At 40.2% G+C, this 14,791-nt stretch overlaps 1 protein-coding gene across 2 annotated transcripts in view; it reads right to left on the bottom strand.

Annotated features, from left to right (window-relative positions):
* Positions 1-3,840, bottom strand: part of LOC121537348 (copine-5-like) — a 199,091-nt gene extending 195,251 nt beyond the window's left edge. For both annotated transcript variants that reach the window (XM_041845000.2, XM_041845001.2), the window contains exon 1: positions 3,340-3,840. In XM_041845000.2, the coding sequence (XP_041700934.1) occupies positions 3,340-3,449 (110 nt within the window). In that variant the 5' untranslated portion in view covers positions 3,450-3,840. The remainder of the gene's footprint in view (positions 1-3,339) is intronic.
* Between the last annotated feature and the right edge of the window lie 10,951 nt (positions 3,841-14,791).

Here is a 14,791-nt window from a genome sequence, read left to right as displayed (position 1 = left end):
GGGGGAGAGAGAGAGAGAGAGAGAGAGAGAGAGAGAGAGAGAGGGGGGGAGGAGAGAGAGAGAGAGAGAGAGAGAGAGAGAGAGAGAGAGAGAGAGAGAGAGAGAGAGAGAGAGAGAGAGAGAGAGAGAGAGGGGGGAGTACAAAACTGGTCCAGTAGCACAGTTCACCAGACGTCAGACATCAGCAGTATGATAGATATCTCCAGATGGACTTGTTAACAGGCTATCATCGTTTGATTATCTGTTTATTTCCACTTCCCTGACCTCTAATGGAAATTGGCGACTGAATTAAGGTTGCAGTAACCTGCCTAGCCACTACAGTGCCTTCGGAACATATTCATACACTTGATTTATGAAATTGATTTATGAAATTGATTTTCAAAGACAGCCATTCATTGCTAGACAGCCATTTTTGCCATAGATTTTCAAGCTGATTTAAGTCAAAACTGTAACTAGGCCACTCAGGAACCTTCAATGTTGTCTTGGTAAGCAACTCCAGTGTATATTTGGCCTTGTGCTTTAGGTTTTCGTCCTGCTGAAAGGTTAATTTGTCTCCAAGCGTCTGTTGGAAAGCAGACTGAACAAGGATTTCCTCTAGGATTATGCCTGTGCTTAGCTCTATTCCGTTTCTTTTTATCCTAAAAAACTCCCTAGTCCTTGTCGATGAGAGATTGACTTCATCACTACTTGTATTTGTGAGAAGTATTGACATGTTGAATGCACCAAGCTGTCTGTTTAAACTACTAGCACACAGCTCAGACACCCATGCATACCCCACAAGACATGCCACCAGAGGTCTCTTCACAGTCCCCAAGTCCAGAACAGACTATGGGAGGCGCACAGTACTACTTAGAGCCATGACTACATGGAACTCTATTCCGCATTAAGTAACTCATGCAAGCAGTAAAATCAGATTAAAATCAAACATAAAAATACACCTTATGAAACACCTTATGGAACTTATGTGAAGAGAAACACACACACAGGCACAGACACACGTATACACACACACACATGATAACATACGCACTATACACACATGTTGTATGTGGTAGTAGAGTAGTGGCCTGAGGGCACCTACTAATGTGAAATTTGTTGTGAAATGTATTGTAATGTTTAAAAATGCTTGCTGCCTTGGCAACAGCTAATGGGGATCCATAATAAATACAAATACAAACTCTGTAACTGTTTTAAAGTAACCATTGGCCTCATGGTGAAATCCCTGAGCGGTTTCCTTCCTCTCCGGCAACTGAGTTAGGAAGGATGCCTGTATCTTTGTAGTGACTGGGTATATTGATACACCATCCAAAGTGTAATTAATAACTTCACCATGCTCAAAGGGATATTTAATGTCAGCTTTTTTTTTTTTTACCCATCTACCATCTAATAGGTGCCCTTCTTTGCAAGGCATTGGAAAACCTCCCTGGTCTTTGTGGTTGAATCTGTGTTTGGAATTCACTGCTCGACTGAGGGACCATACAGTTAATAGTATGTGTGGGGTACAGAGATGAGGTAATCATTCAAAAATCATGTTAAACACTAATATTGCACACAGAGTGAGTCCATGCAACTTATTATGTGACTTGTTAAGCACATTTTCACTCCTGAACGTATTTAGGCTTGCCATAACAAAGGGGTTGAATACTTATTGACTCAAGACATTTCAGCTTTTCCTTTTTCAAATATTTGTAAAAGTTTCTAAAAACATGATTCCACTTTGACATTTATGGGGTATTGTGTGTAAGCCAGGGACACAACATCTCAATTTAATCAATTTTAAATCCAGGCTGTAACACAACACAATGTGGAAAAAGTAAAGGGCTGTATAATTTCCGAAGGCGCTGTATGTGCTTTACAATGAAGCTGGACAAATAATAGCATATGGGAGCATTGTCCTTCTCAAACCCCACCCCAATCCATGCCACTGTAGTGCGGGCAGTTGGACGCAGTCGTCGTGGCACAATGATTAGGCTACTAATTCTGGGAAAGACTGGGCTCATAGGCTATGCATTGTTTTGTCCCCACATTTTTTTTTAGGGGGTAGTTCAGCTTTAATATTGCAGATAGATTGTAGCTTCAATCAATGTAATTGTCTGCATCATTTCCAATCCCCCATATATATTTTTTGTAAATATATATATATATATATATATATATATATATATATATATATATATATATATATATATACATAACATATATATATATATATATATATATATATATATATAGAGAGAGAGATATAGATAGATAGATAGATAGATAGATAGATAGATAGATAGATAGATAGATAGATAGATAGATAGATAGATAGATAGATAGATAGATAGATAGATAGATAGATAGATAGATATACACACACATATATATATATCTTTCAAAAATATATTTTCCTTTATTACTTTCCACTAACCCTACCACCCCTTCCCTAATTGGAGTAAACCAATGAACAACAACACTTAGGCTTCTACTTCCAGCTAATACATACTATATACATTTGGACAGACACAATCTATTTTTACAATAGTTCTATTTTGTTTGTTTTTAGTCCTGTCCTTCCTCTACCCTCAACCTCTCCCATCTATTTCTGATATCCATCCAATTTGATTTCTATTTGCCATATATTTTTAACTGTGCTGTTTCACAAAAGTTCTGAACCTATATATATTATACAGACACAGTATATGTTACATGTATTATCTTGTTGTGATTAGTCCCACCCTTCAGCTCCATTCAACACCTTTCATCTATCTCTTAACACCATCCATATTGGATTTATATTTGCCATATATTTTTCAACTGTGCTGTGATGCTTCTTCTATAGAGATTTCGCAGCAGGCAACGCAACAGCGCCACGCGCCTCGGGGTAACTTCTCACCCCATGCAAACAAACTCTCCAACCGTCGATATCAACTGTGGCACGCAACCGTTTTATTCACTGGCTGGGAAACATGGCGCAGCAAGCACTTGGGGAAACGGTTTGGGTCTAGCAGTCTCGCACCCATCCCCACCCTTTTAATATAATCTCAGAAAAATCTCACAGAGTGAAAAAACTTGATTAAAAGTTAGACATGAAATGTCCACATTACACCATGTTCAGAAACGGGGGTTTCCATAGCCTAGGGCTAGTCACTGTCTACCCCTCTCCTTGCGCATCAGATACGAAATATATTGAGGCCAATAACATCACTGATACCAATGTCCTTGGAAATCAGTTCCAACATTAGGCTAACGTCTATTAACTCTGCAACTAGGTGAATCGTATTGGCCGCTGGGTTCCCCAAAGCGCAACGGACCTATCTGTGAAAGATACAGAGCCAGTGGTTTCTGGAAGCTTACCTGCATGACACGGTGATCTCCACTTTGGTGGCCGGGACGCTTCCCGCAATGGGATCGAAGTCACACACTGCAGCCATGCTATCTAGCTTGTCCATAACGTCTCCCTCCATGCGCGCGGAAGAACCTGGCCAACTCCCCGGTTCACTCAGCCTGGCCGCGTGCGAGTCCCTTTCAAGTGTATCTCCACGCCCTCCTCCTAAGCACGGGTGCTCAGCGAGCGTTCCACTGAGAACAGAGGGATCAACCGTCAGTGGATGAATAGAGGAGAAGAGATGAAGAGTTCAGTCAAATCCGGTAAGTGCTCTCCATTGGGCAGAGAAGGAACCCTGTCCAGTGTGAGTATAGTGGAAACATGGATTAGCCTAACAAAATTAAATTGTCATTGATTTAAGGCGGTGGATCCGTAGTCCCAGCCAAGTCACCAGTGTGGGCTTCTCTCTTTGTCTTCAGGCAAAGAATGATATCTACTGGCAATGGAGCGTTTGGAAAGTAAATGCTCCGAAAAACAACCCCACCCCCTTTCTGAATTCTTTCACATGCTGGCTGCCTGCGACTGACTGACTGACTGTGGTTGACTGACTGACTGTCACTCAGTGCGGATCCACTCTATTGATTAACGGACATGGATCATTATCTCGCTCCAAATGATTTTCCTGGGCTATTAATAGCAACAGCTAACCACCGGACGTAAATGAATGGATATATCATCATCCAATTAGCATATATGTTAAAAAATTAAATTAGTAATTTTACTGTATAAACGTCACTTTCTATAGCCTACTTTGCGTTAAAATACTGCCAATTAGACTACCCAGGTGCTTTCTTTGACTAAATAGGTTTGTGTGAAATAATTTGCATTTTAAACGAAGATAACAAAGATAGGCTATGATCTATGTTTCTCCCTAAATATATTGCAGTGACATCCTATTTTCAACATGTCTATTAAAGTCTGACTATTGCTAAACATGTACATGGAAACTGATGCAATATATTGATTGAATGCGCTATTGAAGGTGCTGTGCATATTTTCTACTAAAGAAATATTCTTAATCATGGTAAATTGATTAGCCTACATCTGATGACAACATCTCCAAAGAATGAAGAACCAAATCAAAATCTAATCAAATCAAAATGTATTTGCCACATGCGCTGAATACAGCAGGTGTAGACATTACAGTGAAATGCTTACTGACAAGCCCTTAACCAACAATGCAGTTTTTTTTAAATAAAAAAGTAAAATAGAAAAATAGTGTTAAGTAAAAAAATTGAAGGAAATAACTAAAGAGCAGCAGTAAAATAAAATAACAGTAGGGAGTCTATATACAGGGTACCGGTGCAGAGTCAATGTGCGGGGGCACCGGCTAGTCGAGGTAATTGAGGTAATATGTACATGTGGGTAGAGTTAAAGTGACTATGCATGAATAATAAACAGAGTAGCAGCAGCGTAAGTAGTCCGGGTAGCCATGATTAGCTGTTCAGGAGTCTTATGGCTTGGGAGTAGAAGCTGTTGAGAAGCCTTTTGGACCTAGACTTGGCGCTCCGGTACCGCTTGCCGTGCGGTAGCAGAGAGAACAGTCTATGACTAGGGTGTCTGGAGTCTTTGACAATTTTGAGGTCCTTCCTCTGACACCGCCTGGTATAGAGGTCCTGGATGGCAGGAAGCTTGGCCCCAGTGATGTACTGGGCCGTACGCACTACCCTGTGTAGTGCCTTGCGGTCAGAAGCCGAGCAGTTGCCATACCAGGCGGTGATGCAACCAGTCAGGATGCTCTCGATGGTGCAGCTGTAGAACATTTTGAGGATCTGAGGACCCATGCCAAATCTTTTTAGTCTCCTGAGGGGGAATAGGCTTTGTCGTGCCCTCTTCACGACTGTCTTGGTGTGTTTGAACCATGATAGTTCGCTGGTGATGTGGACACCAAGGAACTTGAAGCTCTCAACCTGTTCCACTACAGCCCCGTCGATGAGAATGGGGGCGTGCTCAGTCCTCTTTTTTTTCCTGTAGTCCACAATCATTTCCTTTGTCTTGATCACGTTGAGGGAGAGGTTGTTATCCTGGCACCACACGGCCAGGTCTCTGACCTCCTCCCTATAGGCTGTCTCATCGTTGTCTGTGATCAGGCCTACCACTGTTGTGTCGTCGGCAAACTTAATGATGGTGTTGGAGTCGTGCCTGGCCATGCAGTCATGGGTGAACAGGGAGTACAGGAGGGGACTGAGCACGCACCCCTGAGGGGCCCCCGTGTTGAGGATCAGCGTGGCAGATGTGTTGTTACCTACCCTTACCACCTGGGGGCGGCCCGTCAGAAAGACCAGGATCCAGTTGCAGAGGGTGGTGTTTAGTCCCAGGATCCTTAGCTTAGTGATGAGCTTTGAGGGCACTATGGTGTAGAACGCTGAGCTGTAGTCAATGAATAGCATTCTCACGTAGGTGTTCCTCTTGTCCAGGTGGGAAAGGGCAGTGTGGAGTGCAATAGAGATTGCATCATCTGTGGATCTGTTGGGGCGAGCCATGACCAGCCTTTCAAAGCACTTCATGGCTACAGACGTGAGTGCTATGGGTCGGTAGTCATTTAGGCAGGTTATCTTAGTGTCCTTGGGCACAGGGACTATGGTGGTCTGCTTGAAACATGTTGGTATTACAGACTCAGTCAGGGACATGTTGAAAATATCAGTGAAGACACTTGCCAGTTGGTCAGCACATGCTTGGAGTACACGTCCTGATAATCCGTCTGGCCCTGCGGCCTTGTGAATGTTGACCTGCTTAAAAGTCTTACATCGGCTATGGAGAGCGTGATCACATGCATGCTTCAGTGTTGCTTGCCTCGAAGCGAGCATAGAAGTGATTTAGCTCGTCTGGTAGGCTTGTGTCACTGGGCAGCTCGTGGCTGTGCTTCCATTTGTAGTCTGTAATAGTTTTCAAGCCCTGCCACATCCGACGAGAATCAGAGCCGGTGTAGTACGATTCAATCTTGACTCAGTCCTGTATTGACTCTTTGCCTGTTTGATGGTTCGTCGGAGAGCATAGCGGGATTTCTTATAAGCGTCCGGGTTAGAGTCCCGCTCCTTGAAAGCGGCAGCTCTACCCTTTAGCTCAGTGCGGATGTTGCCTGTAATCCATGGCTTCTGTTTGGGGTATGTACGTACGGTCACTGTGGGGATGACGTCATCGATGCACTTATTGATGAAGCCAGTGACTGATGTGGTGTACTTCTCAATGCTATCTGAAGAATCCCGGAACATATTCCAGTCTGTGCTAGCAAAACAGTCCTGTAGCTTAGCATCTGCGTCATCTGACCACTTTTTTATTAACCGAGTCACTGGTGCTTCCTGCTTTAGTTTTTGCTTATAAGCAGGAATCAGGAGGATAGAGTTATGGTCAGATTTGCCAATTGGAGGGCAAGGGAGAGCTTTGTATGTGTCTCTGTGTGTGGAGTAAAGGTGGTCTAGAGTTTTTTTCCTCTGGTTGCACATTTAACATGCTGGTAGAAATTAGGTAGAACGGATTTAAGTTTCCCTGCATTAAAGTCCCCGGTCACTAGGAGTACTTCCTCTGGATGAGCATTTTCCTGTTTACTTATGGCCTTATACAGTGAGGGAAAAAAAGTATTTGATCCCCTGCTGATTTTGTAAGTTTTCCCACTGACAAAGAAATGATCAGTCTATAATGTTAATGGTAGGTTTATTTGAACAGTGAGAGACATAATAACAACAAACAAATCCAGAAAAACGCATGTCAAAAATGTTATAAATTGATTTGCATTTTAATGAGGGAAATAAGTATTTGACCCCCTCTCAATCAGAAAGATTTCTGGCTCCTAGGTGTCTTTTATACAGGTAACGAGCTGAGATTAGGAGCACACTCTTAAAGGGAGTGCTCCTAATCTCAGTTTGTTACCTGTATAAAAGACACCTGTCCACAGAAGCAATCAATCAATCAGATTCCAAACTCTCCACCATGGCCAAGACCAAAGAGCTCTCCAGGATGTCAGGGACAAGATTGTAGACCTACACAAGGCTGGAATGGGCTACAAGACCATCGCCAAGCAGCTTGGTGAGAAGGTGACAACAGTTGGTGCGATTATTCACCAATGGAAGAAACACAAAACAACTGTCAATCTCCCTCGGCCTGGGGCTCCATGCAAGATCTCACCTCGTGGAGTTGCAATGATCATGAGAACGTGAGGAATCAGCCCCGAATTACACGGGAGGATCTTGTCAATGATCTCAAAGCAGCTGGGACCATAGTCACCAAGAAAACAATTGGTAACACACTACGCCGTGAAGGACTGAAATCCTGCAGCGCCTGCAAGGTCCCCCTGCTCAATAAAGCACATATACAGGGCCGTCTGAAGTTTGCCAATGAACATCTGAATGATTCAGAGGAGAACTGGGTGAAAGTGTTGTGGTCAGATGAGACCAAAATCGAGCTCTTTGGCATCAACTCAACTCGCCGTGTTTGGAGGAGGAGGAATGCTGCTGTGGTAAACAAGACCGAGCTTTTTGCTGGTAATGCCGTAGTGAAAAGAAGATCCGCCGACACTGTACTTTGATTATAAAGGTTTATTATAACAAAGGTTCCAGCATCGGAATTTGACAGATTCTGCAGATATCTGTGAGACAGCACAGCCAATCAGTAATTTGCTATTCTCCCTATTCTATTGTTCAAAACATGGTTTTATATCCTTTATGACGTAATATGGTGTGATTCTAAAAAACCAATCCCTAGTCTTTTCTCCCTCACTCCCCATATCATCTTTCCATGAACATTAGTAATGCTTTCCAGATGTTTTGAGCAAAGTAGAGTAAAGATCATCTATTACACCATTTTGCCACATCAGCAAAATCTTAGGGCCAAGTTTCCTACTTTTTGCAACGGTCAGCGTTTCTAGACTGTTAAGATACTACATATTCCCCCCTTCGAGACTAATTAAGTCTCGAAAACAAAAAGAATAGGATTATGACAAATAACAATTTTTGTTCTTGAGTAACTTTAACAATAAACCAAAATTTATGGAGATTAAACACATGTTTATATAGACACATTTTTGTATGTAGTGTAAATACATTATTATAGAGTGTAAATAAATTGTTATGGAGTGTAAATGAATTGTCATGGAGTGTAAATAAATTGTCATGGAGTGTAAGAGCGAAAAACCTGTCTGGCAGCTTTCATTCCAAATATCCATCAGTCAGTCAAGACAGGAAAATTCTCTCACGGCCCCTCTGCCCTAGGCGACCACCTAAGTACTCCAGATCAATTCATACATCTTCATGAATACATTTTAAGCTATGATGCAATTGAATACATATGAAAACCCCAGCAAACAAAATACAATCAAAATGTCCACATTCAGGCTGGTCGACCCATCGGACCCTCCTGTGGATTCTCTCTGTCCTTGCCTAGACCCCATATCCCTAAACTTCAACGAAATAAACAAAAACATCTGAGGTCCCCACATGTACCCAACAACAGAAAACATAATTCTTCAAAAATTAATACAGAAAGAATATAACACTGGAATGTAGTCCACTACACTTCATCTCCTCCACAGTGTCGTCTTTCAATGCGACGTTGATGATGGAATCGGAACATTTCCACTCCTTCCTTGTTCCACTTCCTCCAGTCCATTCATATTGTCCATGTTTGAGTATTTGAGTCCCTCTACATATTCCCCCATATGCTTCTGGAAGAAAAGAAAATACCAAACAGTATCTTTTGCAAAACAACACATGCAAATTAAAACATCAATATCAGCAATAATATAAGAATTCCAAAAATGATATGAATTCCATTTCCCCCTTTGATTCATCACAATAATATAATCATCCCACAATCAGATATTCCAAATTTTCCTAGAGTTATTTCAACCCTAGTTTTCATAACATTTTAGTCTGACTTTTTCCAATTTTTTTCTTTCTCTAATTTTTTCAAAAACCATTTCACTGATTTATTCACAAAACTCTTTCCCATTTTCTTTTGAGTATATTAAATCGGGAAATTCCCACCTGCTGATGACTTCTTTACACAATAACTTTGCAACCGACTGAGCATCTTTTAGCTTAGTTGAACATCTTATGCACCACTTGGTATATGAATGTAACCAAGAATAACAATCAAACATTTTTCAGACAGATTATGCACCTACCTATGACATAGCCAATCTATTCAAGAAAATATGGTTCCCAAAAACTCTACTCCTTTGTGATCTTTATCCTAATCTCCCCTTTTACAACATAAGCTAACCCATAGCTTACTAAATCATCATGGTTTCTCCAAAACAATATGTGATTGCTACTCTAAGGATTTTTTTTCTATTGTCTTCAAAACACTTGCTTTCGAAAGTCCTTCAATTTCTGGTTCAATTCCTTGGATTGCTTCATCTTTCAATGGATACTGATTCTTCCAAGGAGGTCTAGCTCCTGGTCGAAGTTCAACTTTCACCGGTTGGGCTGATTTCACAAGTCCAATATCGGTACTGTGTTGAGACCACAAAAATTCTGGAACTTGTTGCAACATCTCCTCTTTCATAGGGTCTGAATCCATCTTCACACTGCAAATAGATTCGTGTGTTATCCGTACAGCTTGTGGCTCTCCTTGTCCTTGAGCCGAAATCATGATTTTCAGAAATCGCTGATTTTTACTCTTCCAAATCCTTCTCATAATTAGTTGATTTGACATAGTGAGATGTGTAACCTCTTCAGGCTGAACACAGATAAAAGCCTTTCTGCTATCCATCATCACTTCCCATAGTCCATTGTTTACTTTCACTTCCATTGTTGGATCTTTTTCTCTTCTTCTCTAATTGGTGCTATCAGCTGAAACTCCTCCTTTTCGGATCTTCTGGGCACCTCCAGAATTCTTGCTCCTTTCCTCTAAAGGATTCACCTGTCCTCCAGATGATCTTCACTTGCTCCTGTATCTTCCTCTGAAATTATTTCTTTCCAGACACTATCTATGGATATGAAACAACTTGTACCACTAGTTGTGGCTGGTACAGTTGCATTTGACCTTGTTCAGTTGAAACTGTAGCCGTGATTGTTGATTTGGTTCACACTGATTCTGCATAACCAATGCTTCTCTTCTCCTTCTTCTCCACCAGTTGTATTTGATTGAGTTTTCTGAGAGTTTCTTGGTCCTGTTCTTTCTGGTTGTGTTCCTTTTTCCGGTACAGATCCACTTGATGGGCTATATGATCTGTATAAACACCTTTTGTCATGCTCCCAAGTCCAACCACTTCTGCCAGTTTGCTCCTTACCGGTAAGGGCAGTCCCATCTGTAGTTTAGCTCTCAAGATTGACTGCTCAATTTGACTCACATCTGGATCATTTCCGGTAATATTTCTCCACACTTGATGAACTCTTGACACGTAGGCTCTCGGATTTTCTTGTTGTCCTAGTGGGTCAATCAGAATGTTGTCAGGATGCACATTGGTTGGAAACGTATCCTTCAGTGCTCTCCACAGCCGATTCCTGCTTGCAGCCAACAATTCAGGATCATTCACAGCAGTTCCCACGTATCTATGAAGTCCAGCTCTCTGAAAAATTTCTTCCATGCCTGGAATCCCAAGGAGATTAGCCAAAAGTCTCTTAATGTCTCCTATGGCAGACTGTGTTCCCACCGTAATTTCTTCCAACTTTGAAATCCAAGGATATGCTCCATCTTGAAGAGTAGGCAGCTTCTCAAGTATATCTGACATATCGGTGTTCTGCAAAGGCTTATATTCTAGGTTTTGTCCTTTTTCCCCATTGTAATGACTATGTTATGTGTTTCCCTCTTGTTTCCCTCCCCTTTTTTTTTTTTTTTTTTTTTTTAATTAATAAAAAAAATAATTAATCAATTAATCCAATCAATCAATTAACCAATTAAATCAATCAAAAATCAACCAATCAATCAATCAAAAAAATGAAATCAATCAATCAATCAATCAAAAAATGAAATCAATCAATCAATCAACTAATTCAATCAATAAATCAAATCAATCAATCAATCAACTAATTCAATCAATAAATCAAATCAATCAATCAATCAACTAACTCAATCAATAAATCAAATCAATCAATCAATCAACTAATTCTATCAATCAATCAAATCAATCCAATCAACTAATTAAACAAAATCAATCAATCAATTACTAATCAAATCAATCAATCAATTAATCCAATCAATCAACTAATCAATCAAATCAATCAATGAATTACTAATCAATCAATCAACTAATCAATCAATAAATCAATCAATCAACCAGTCAATCAATTAATTAACTAAATCAATCAATAAACTAACTAAACCAATCAAACAATCAATTAATCCAATCAATCAATCAATCAACTAATCAAATCAATATATCAATAAACTCATCAACTAATTCAATCAATCAATTCAGTCCATATATGAATTTGTTTGTGAATTTTATTTTACCAAATTATTGATTGGTGGCAGTCTTACCACATCCGATGAGGAAGAGTAAAGGAAAGTAGTCAACTCCAGAGCAATTCAAAAATAAAATACCTGTACCAGCAACACTACCCAATTGCTTAATAAGTACCTAATTACTTTAATTTTACAGAATAATGTTAATGCTGGATTTCCAAGACAACTCTAATCAAAACAAGTCATTGACAAAAACTCTAATGTGCAATTATCAATTACATTAATTCATCAGTCTGTTGCCAAGTTCCTGCGAAATGGTCACAACATGAAACATTCTATGTAAATACAATGTATCAATTATATCCTGTAAGGGAAAGTAGATTTGTGAATAATAACAGCACTGGCCTTGATTTGGACTGGGTTGCCGTCACTGGTGTTAGTTGATGTCAGCACCTCCCCTCTCTCTCTCTCTGTCTCCTCCTTCTCGTCTCTCGTATGACAGAAAGGCAAAAGAACAAAGAAGAGTTTAGTTTATACTTTTTTCCACATTCACGCTAAGAAATAAGCAAACAGCTTAACCCAGGAATATTATAAATAGCTCAATAACATTTTATTTTATTCATTTATTTTATTATTATTATTTTTAATCCGTTAATATATCTCTCATTCACCAACTCAACCGATTATCAACCAAACAGGTTTACAGTCAAGCAATAGTTAATGCAAGAGAACATTTCACTTGTGTGCAAAATTCCCCTCCCGTTTTTTTTTTTTTTTTTTTTTTTGTCTGCACTGAAAACGGACTCTCCCAATCAGTTCAGTGCAGGGGAGTGGCTGAACTCATAAATCCTCGCGTGCGCAGTTCAGTCACCAATGTGATTTCAGAGTGGAAGGAGCTATAGACTGTTGCTCCGTTCTCTTCTCCCATAGACAATAACACTTAAGACTTTAACAGAGCTCACAAACTGAACACATAGAACATACAGAACACAGAACACAAACCCACTACCAAGCTTGTTATCTTTCACTTATCTGCAGATTTATAGTTATGCTGTTATCAATTACAAAACATCTCTATACACTCTTAAAAAGTCCTCCCTGTAGGCTCATGATTAGTTAGTAAACTATAGAGACTCATAAGATCTTTAAACTTATAGTCCTTCCAGGGGGCTCATAGTTTATATAGTTTAAGAATTACAAACGTTCTCACAAACAGAGACTCATAAGATTTTTAACCTTAACTTCGTTGTAGGGGTTTTAACTTTTTACTCTAGGGGCTTAACTTTTGAAAACAAAAATACCTAACACATTTATTTACAAGAGACTAAAAGCTCAGGTCAAAGCCTTAGTCGACACACATCTGGAAGTAATCAGAGACGCAGCCCCCTTCTTTTTTTTTTTTTTTTCACACACAGACAGACACAGAGAAATTGGCTGTCGTTCTCTCACACACACACAGAGACATACAGGAGTAATTTATACAGAGCAAGCTTGCTTATCGCCGTTCCTATTTCTTTTATATACCTTTTGCTAAATTTCTGCTACCTTAAGTTGCCGACATTAAATGAGAGGTCACATTGGACATACAATCCGTCAACCATATTCCAAGAGGTAACATACAATTTAATATATGTCGTACAAACTCACTGTTCCCAGAACAGACCCGAGAGTCAATCTAACAACTCTCCCAGGATTTATGGCCCATCATATTGATCGCCTTGTGTTACAAGGGCTTCCTTAAATTAACGGCGCCCTAAAAGTATACTTATTTTATTCCTGGCCTTATTTCTTCATAATTTTCCTGGACACTCTCTCACACACTTTTTTTCCAAGCCAAAATATGTGTGCCCAGTGTCAATAATGTCTATAGACTCTCCCCCCTTTCTGCGTTGTTCTCAACGCAAACTAATTTAGAAAATTTAGAACGGAATTCCTATCACACAGCAAAAAGAACCAGCAAAATGCACGCATAAGTAATTTAACGGTACATCTTGAACGCACACACTCTGGACTCACAAAACGACCAACGCCCAATGATTTAGTGATAAAAACTCACCCTTAGTTGCCGGCTTCTTGAGAGGTAGTCGTTTTGTAGCCCAGGAATGGAATGCAAAGAAAAGACGTAACACGCCCCAAAAATAATAAAAATTAAAACTACCTCGTCGCCATTAAATGTGGTAAACAAGACCGAGCTTTTTGCTGGTAATGCCGTAGTGAAAAGAAGATCCGCCGACACTGTACTTTGATTATAAAGGTTTATTATAACAAAGGTTCCAGCATCGGAATTTGACAGATTCTGCAGATATCTGTGAGACAGCACAGCCAATCAGTAATTTGCTATTCTCCCTATTCTATTGTTCAAAACATGGTTTTATATCCTTTATGACGTAATATGGTGTGATTCTAAAAAACCAATCCCTAGTCTTTTCTCCCTCACTCCCCATATCATCTTTCCATGAACATTAGTAATGCTTTCCAGATGTTTTGAGCAAAGTAGAGTAAAGATCATCTATTACACCATTTTGCCACATCAGCAAAATCTTAGGGCCAAGTTTCCTACTTTTTGCAACGGTCAGCGTTTCTAGACTGTTAAGATACTACACTGCCTATGACCCCAAGAACACCATCCACACCGTCAAACATGGAGGTGGAAACATTATGCTTTGGGGGTGTTTTTCTGCTAAGGGGACAGGACAACTTCACCGCATAAAAGGAACGATGGACGGGGACATGTAACCTTAACTCTTGGGTGAGAACATCCTTCCCTCAGCCAGGGCATTGAAAATGGGTCGTGGATGGGTATTCCAGCATGACAATGACCCAAAACACACGGCAAAGGCAACAAAGGAGTTGCTCAAGAAGAAGCACATTAAGGTCCTGGAGTGGCCTAGCCAGTCTCCAGACCTTAATCCCATAGAAAATGTGTGGAGGGAGCTGAAGGTTCGAGTTGCCAAACGTCAGCCTCAAAACCTTAATGACTTGGAGAAGATCTGCAAAGAGGAGTGGGACAAAATCCCTCCTGAGATGTGTGCAAACCTGGTGGCCAACTACAAGAAACGTCTGACCTCTGTGATTACC

Source organism: Coregonus clupeaformis, chromosome 24 (assembly GCF_020615455.1).
Source record: "Coregonus clupeaformis isolate EN_2021a chromosome 24, ASM2061545v1, whole genome shotgun sequence".
NCBI classification, from domain to species: domain Eukaryota; kingdom Metazoa; phylum Chordata; class Actinopteri; order Salmoniformes; family Salmonidae; genus Coregonus; species Coregonus clupeaformis.
The sequence above is the reverse complement of the archived record's forward strand: the minus strand, read 5'-3'. Positions and strand labels throughout refer to the sequence as shown.